Consider the following 7,672-nt stretch of genomic DNA (forward strand, 5'->3'; position numbering starts at 1 on the left):
AATTCATGCAAAAAGGAGCAACACCATGAATGGTTTTAGATTAACAATAATGCTTTAACGGTAAATGGTAGACTGAGGAGGGTCAATGTGTTCACTTGGTTAAAAGCTGCCAATGACTGAGACTGTAATATAATGCACTGAAATAAGACAGAGGCAAACAAAGTTAAAGAATTTGTTAATACTTAAATGAAGATTTAGAGCTGTAGCTGAATCTCTGAGTTATGTCATTGTGTAGAGTAACAGTGTAACTACTTGCATTGTACTTGCATTGAACATGAAAGGATTATTTGCACTGATTAGAGACTTCTGAGTGCACTCTGCACTGAGTCCATTTATTTTTTTAAATCTTGTTTTGTCTTTTGTTTATGGTGAACAGACTGTAAAAAATGACACTTTTTTATGTTATTTATCTGCAACAACGCTCGACTTTTGAATCGGATGCTTTTATTGTACACATCTCCCAATTTGGATAAACATTCAGAGAGTTTGGTCATCGGGTATGTGTCACGGGAAATGACAAATTCTTTGGTCAAGAATTTTATGATTTGCTCAGCAATTAGTCGCGAGTGATGTTTTCATTTAAACTCCTCCCGCTCGTAGCCGCTGGGTTATAAAAAGGGAGATGACACGGAGAGGATCAGCACTGCAACACGAGAACAACAGTGCGAGTTCAAGTCTTCCCACAACACAAGTGAATATCAGAGGATACAGAGAGGAGCGGAGTCACCTCAGCTGGAAGAAATAGAGGCTTTCATTAGAACTGCAAGTCTGGACAATAAGGTAAATAGATCTTTAACAAAGCTTCCTGCGGTAGACTGTCATGTTATGTAAAATATAAGATGTTGTTCTGATTAACTTTATGAATAAGAACAATGAAATCTGACACAAGTATCTTAATCTAGTAGATACAGTGCACCAACTCTTTGTTGTCAAATATTTAAAGTAAAGCTTCAGACATTTGCTTTTGCCTTTATCAAGCTGACACTGTGTTCCAGGAACATCTAGAAGTTTGAAGTTTGAACTGTATGCAGTGCAAAACTAATGTGATGCAATGGTGTGCACATGCTACGCTGTAATCAACTAATATAAATTGATATCGCACTTAGTGTAGAGATAGAGATTATGTTGACAGTACAGAGCACACACACACTGAACATCCTCTTTCTGTTGCTCTCAAATTAAAACCTCGACAACACTGTTTTCTTCAAATGTGCACATACAATCATCAGAAACGTGTATGTGCAATACTTTGTGTACTGATGATGGATACATTGACACTGAGGAAGCCATGACTGAAATTTCAATGCAATCTTTCCTCTTGGGGTCCTATTAGCAAGTTACAAAAGAACATATTAAAGTGAGTATTTTTCTGCTTCACTCTTGAACCCAGACAAAGAAACCAAATGTCTCTTTAACGTGCGTTTCCTCTGTCATGTGCTTTACAATCCATATAAGAGCACAGGGGCTTTACATCCACTCGTTATGTTCCATTTCTGTAATTTCAGACAAAAATATCTCCAGGAAGCAGAAGCGAAACCAGAAGTGAAGATGAATCTTTCTGTCATCATCGTCGTCTTTGCAGCCTTCAGTGTGAACGTGGTAAGCAGCAATAAGAGGAAGTAAATTAAGGATTAATAGCAATCTAGGTACACAGAAGTTTTTTTTTTTTTTTATCAATCTTTATAACTCAGTTTGTCTCTGCTCATCACAGGCTTTTTCCCAAAGATCTTCCAAAAAGAGAGGCAGTAAGTCAAATGTCTAGACAGGCCTCCTAATATTCCTTGTTTATAACTGGATGCATTAAATGTCCTTGCCTCTCTTTGCGCTGTGATCCACAGAGATGTGTCAGTCTGGGGATGGGAGCAGTTACAGAGGATTTGTCAGCAAGTCATCAAATGGCCGCAGGTGTCTCAACTGGAACATGTTTAAAAACCTCTGGGGACCTTCAAAGGGACTTGGCAACCATAATTATTGCAGGTACACAGTCACCCATCTGATGCAGAGATGTGTGTTAGAGAGAGGTATCACATGTTTAATATTATTGCACTTGAACACTAGGAATCCGAACCAGAGCACGGAGCCTTGGTGTCATATCCGAAAAGGAAAAAAGACTGAGAGATCTTTCTGCAATATTCCCAGATGTAAGACTGACATTGGGAATTTATAAAATTTATTTATTAAACTTTATTTGTAAACAATATTTCATGGAATCATTGTATGTTTGATTTGGACTTTTCTAATAGTTTCTTCTCCTATACAGGCTCCACACCACCCCCTATGGATACAGGTAGCTTTGTTGTTTACGTCCACTTTTCTTTTTTTTTATCACTGGCATCACGTGATTTCCTTCATCAGCACTCACCGACTCTTCTCGTATGTCCCTCCAGAGCTGACATGTGGCGAGAGGTCTGAGCGGCAGATGCATAAAATCGTAGGTGGTTCTTTCACACCTATAGAGTCGCACCCGTGGGTCGCTGCTATCTTTTACAGATACGGTTTCCTCTGTGGTGGCTCGCTCATCTCGCCGTGCTGGGTTCTCACAGCTGCTCACTGCTTCTCTGATAGGTGAGAAACCACAAACACACACACACGTACACCACTGCAATTATCAAACTATACAGGCCATATGACTCACATTGGTGATGTAATATGTTTACACACCCGTGTGTTTATAGCAACCTTTTGTGTTTGTGTTCAGTGAGCTGGTCAAAACCAAAGATCTGTCCGTATACCTGGGGAAGACTGCCATCAATGAGACATATGCCAACAAGGAGCAGCGCTTTGTTGTGGAAAAACTGATCATCCACCAACAATACAATGATTCAAACTACAACAACGACATTGGTGTGTGCAAACATTGCTGTGTTTATTTGCTGTGTGAGTGAGTAAGTCGTCTGTACACAGGACTTAAACAAGTTTATCTTTACATTTCAGCACTGTTGAAGATCAAAAGCACCAATGGAGGATGTGCAGTGAGGTCACCTTCTGTACGGACAGTTTGTCTCCCTCCTGCTCACACTCAGCTTCCTGCAGGATTTACATGCAGCATTGCAGGATTTGGGAAGGAGCGTCCCGGTAAGTCCTGCAGAGCCTCCGACCTTCAGACTCATGACTGCTCTCTCAGCCTTTTCTATGATTGTTACACCTGACATTGTGTCGTCTGCAGAGTCGTGGCAGTTCTCACAGTTCCTGAAACAGGCCAACGTTGAACTGCTCTCCAACACTAATTGTAATAGTGAACTTCACTATGACAATCTCATCACTGAGAACATGCTCTGTGCTGGGAGCCCTGATTGGAGCACTGATGCCTGCAAGGTAAACAAGAGTCCAGTTTATAAATGAATGAATAAACAAGAATTTAAAGAGCTAAGCGCATAAACATAAAGAGAAAGAAAACTGGAGGCTGCTTACGTATTCAAAAACAGAAGTGGGTAAAGTAAAGTGACCTTTTGGTAGCATTAAAGAGGATCTGAAAACTATTTATTTCACTTGTTGAAGAAGAGCATTGATCTTGAATAGTGCTGAAAATATTTATTCCCACGGTGTGCAGCTCAAAAAATTCTTTGCAAGCAAGAAGTTTTTATTCTTTCTCACTTTTGTGTAATGTTTTATGAATATCTTTTCATTGTATTTCTACATTAACATGGTTTATTTTTTCACATTCAAATTATATTTTGTTTTATTAAATACATTATTATTGTTAGGAAAGAAACATTTCACTAATTGTTACACCAGAACTGAGTTAGTGTGTAATAAAGAATTGGTCATTGACCCAAAGAGCTCCTTAAGGTACTTTCAAATTATTCCAATTTCAGTGGAGAAGCTTAGTGCCATTGTCTAAATTCAGTTTTAGACCACATTGGGTCAGAATAAAATCATTAGAACAACACTAAATACCTGGATCTCAGTAGGAAAAGTAAACAAATTGAAAGAATTTGAAGTACACCTACCACCATTCTTTTTTTATTGTCTGTCAGTATTCATACGATCTTTTAAAAACGATATAATTGGAACAATACTTCATGTTTTACTGATTGACAAACTGTGGTGCCCTCTCCTCACAGGGTGACTCTGGTGGTCCGCTGGCGTGTGAAGTATCAGGCCGAATATTTCTGTTCGGGGTGGTGAGCTGGGGGGAAGGATGCGCCAATTGGAACAAACCAGGCGTTTACACACGGGTCACCAACTACAACCAGTGGATCGCAACAGAAACAGGACTCCCCGGCTACACAGATGGACGGATGTACCCTCAAAAATGAAACAGTGGCAAGGGTTTGTTTTCTGTCGGGCATTGAATGTTTCATAAAGTAAAGTTTGGCAGCAGTTTTGTAAGCTGAGCTCTGTGTATGCAAGCATGTGCAGATGTTGCACGTTTGGTTTTGAGACTGAAATTAATGAACAGTGAAAATACTTTTGCACAGTAATGGTCTACTGTGACAGTTCTAAGTGAATGTTTTATTGTATATAGTGCATAAAATCTGTTTGTTACTTGTACATAAACTTTTCATTGTTAAAGTATAGATTTTTTAAACAAGCAATAAGAAAGTTTATTTATCTTGACTAATTTAATTCAATATACATTTCCTCTTGTAGAAGGTTGAACCTGCAATATTTGTTTAAGTAAATAAAAAATTTAAAAAAAAGTATTACATGGTCATCTTGCTCCTTTATTTCAATTCCCCACATATTTCTGTCTCCATTTTGCTTGTGCTTACACATAAACACAACTAAACATGTACACACTCACCGGCTTTAGGCCTCATATTTCTTGTCCTGTGTTTATACGTCAGAAGCAGCAGTTAGCAGCTGCTGGCGGACATAATTTTTTTTTTTTTTTTTTTTTTTTAAATGAGCCTAACAAGTAAAGTATATCTAAATATATCTTACTAAAAGTAACTTCATGTGACTGTTATGATTCTGCTTTTAGTTTGTAGGGTTTCCTGTTTTACTTTGAAATCACTCACCTCTTCTGTCTTTTTCGTTTTACTTCCTGTGTTTTTGGGCTCACCTGTGTCTCACTAGCTCATCAGCACAGTTGTGTAGTTTCTCCTCTCCCCGGTTTCATTTGCAAGGTCGTCACGTCCTCTTTCCTTCTTGAGAAATGATTGCTCTCTTGCTCATTCCTCCTCGTGTAAGACTTCTGCCAGTCCCTTGGCCTGTAGCCTGCAGGACTGCGTGAGTAAGGCTTGCGGTTATTCTCAAACCTCCCGCTTCCGGTGCCCTGTGTTTGGGTCCCCTCCCTTCCTGTAAGTAACCTGACAATCCAAATCAAGTGAGTCTGGTACTCAGTTTGTGAGTTCAGGTGTCTCCGAGTCAAACAGTAGGGGGCGCTGCTGTGTAAAACGTGCATACAGGCACCTGTGTAGTCCCACATAATAAAGAGTATGAAAGTAATTTTAGTAGAAATAATGTTGACTTGAAAACTGAGTCACTGTGTTCATGAATTAGGTCATCTGTAGGCTTAAACTATAGGCTACTTGTTACGCACCAATCGGGTGTGTAGCAGTTTGGAGATGTGAATTAATAGAGCAGAAAATTTCATTTACTAAAGAAATGCAAGACAAATTAAACTAGAGATAGTAGCTTAATATTAGGTGGTGTGTTTATAAAACTTTAATTTCCACTATTTAATTCTTCAAAAGCCTTGACAAAATATTTGTGGCTTTGTTCTGGTATCCCTAAAGATGTTGTGAATTCTTGCACTAAACATCTGTCAAATGGACTGCAACAGATTCATCTTTATATGCGATAGGTCCATATGAAAAAGAAAGATGATGGCAGCAAATGGTTGATTGATTCTTGCTGGCTTTTTGTCCTGATTTTAAGCCTGCATTTACGTTTTATTGTCACACCGAGTATACTGCAAATGATTCTCACCATGGTTTAAAACTCTCCCAATGAAGCTCTCCTGCAGACAAAAGAAAATGCTACTCAGTCTCAGGATGTTTGTCATTTTTGTCTTCTTTCTCTGATGTAAAGAAACTACCAGTAGCACAGTAGATGAACTGCTTTCCAGCTCTTTTCTGTCACAGTTTTTGTTGCTGTCTGCCCTTTGCTATCTCTGCTCTCCTGTTGTTTGAGATCCCGCCACTCCCATCTGTCCCGCTATAACCCCTTCTATCCTGGTCACTTGATTCCCCACACCCATCCACCTGCTCACCTGTTACCCATTCCCGCTTTACCTCTGTAGTTTATGGTCCAATGCCCCCTACCTGATTATCTATTGTGCCAACCCAGCTGCAGCTTTACAGCCTTTTTTTTTTTAACCTGCCTGTTTCTGGTCTCTGAATTATTTATTTTTGAGTTACTTACTATTAGTGCAATAAAGGTGGACGGTCTTGACGTCCTAAAGAAAGTTCAGGTCACAGCATTGGTTTTTAAACAAAAACCATCTCAGCACAATAGTTAAGCGCGGGCAAAAAGTTTGTACTTTGGTTAAAAAAAAAAAATTAAAAAAAGATGGTTTGCACAGAAACAAGAGTAATGGTGCTTTCAAGAGCAATTTGGAAGTAGGAAAGTTCAAACCTCCAAGTGGGGGAAATTTCAAATTTTCATCACTAATTCCACATCTTCTGAAGTTTGACATGCGCTCCTTTAATGATGTCATCAACATGAGTGGACAATTAGCACCACCTTAGTTCATTGTTTATTTTGATTATTGGTGCCTGTCTTTGTCAGTAATTTCTCTGTATACTTCAGTGATAGGCTTGGTATATTTAAGTTATATATGTCATATCTGCCCTGTGCAATTTAACAAAGTCAAAAGGGCAAACAAAAATAAAAATTGTATTCCAGTATTCAATGCCAACAAATGGCTCTACTTCTTTATAAGGTATATGTGCATGATTAAACTATGATTAAGCTTATATTAGTGGCATAAAGTGAACTGAAAAGGAATTTAAACAATTGTAATTATTTCGATGACAATTTATAGTCAGCAAAAATGTCTTAATCGTTCCAGCCCTTGAAGAAAATACACCTGAACACCTGTCAAACTAGGAATATTCCAGCTGGAAAGTGGAAGGTTTTGAGATCCATGACAATTAGGTTGGATGTCACTTGCCATGGCAGCATTTGTGGTGAAAGGAAGAAATGTACGTGCTCTGAAAATAGCCAGACTTGATTATCCAGATCTATCTAGTTTAATAGCTGCTAAATGTTTAAAATGTCACGTTAAAGTTCCATTTTGTTCCTGAGTTGACTTATATGGATGTTGAAGAGGTTGTTTGTCCCTTATCTGTATTTTGACAACAGAAATCAAGCAGATTCCCTGAGGGAGGCCATGTTGCCCGTTTTAGAATCTAGTACCCCAGTCGGACCTTTTTCAATTCTCTGCTCACGGTGACAATGAAAACATCGTGATGTCAAGCAGGTAGGTTTGTCTTGTTCAATTTATTATGTTTGTTGAAAACAAAGCTGGTGTTAATGTCTATAATTTATTTGGTCATAAACCAAAGTACTTGACATCTTGAAACTTCACCTGATGATGGTGCGAGATGAAAAGTCACCAAACAATACATTTAATCCTGATGAATGTATAAACCAAATTTCATTGAAATCGATCAAACATTTGATGTTGTTATTGAGACATTTCATGGAAAACAACAAATGTCAACTGGCTGGGTCGAGGGGAAAACGTCAGGATCCCCAAAGTCACAAAGATTCACCCTCA

At 38.6% G+C, this 7,672-nt stretch overlaps 1 protein-coding gene across 1 annotated transcript; it reads left to right on the forward strand.

The window, feature by feature from the left end:
- Positions 1-658: 658 nt before the first annotated feature.
- Positions 659-4,602, forward strand: plaua (plasminogen activator, urokinase a). The gene is made up of 11 exons (XM_069144066.1): positions 659-780; positions 1,506-1,599; positions 1,712-1,745; positions 1,839-1,977; positions 2,059-2,141; positions 2,261-2,287; positions 2,388-2,565; positions 2,699-2,844; positions 2,935-3,075; positions 3,167-3,315; positions 4,065-4,602. Exons 2-11 carry the CDS (start codon positions 1,549-1,551, stop codon positions 4,257-4,259), a joined length of 1,143 nt encoding a protein of 380 aa, XP_069000167.1. The 5' UTR covers positions 659-780; positions 1,506-1,548; the 3' UTR covers positions 4,260-4,602.
- Positions 4,603-7,672: the final 3,070 nt, after the last annotated feature.

Source organism: Embiotoca jacksoni, unplaced genomic scaffold, assembly GCF_022577435.1.
Source record: "Embiotoca jacksoni isolate LCO1_2020_lvr unplaced genomic scaffold, fEmbJac1.0.p SCAF_12, whole genome shotgun sequence".
Taxonomy (NCBI): Eukaryota; Metazoa; Chordata; class Actinopteri; family Embiotocidae; genus Embiotoca; species Embiotoca jacksoni.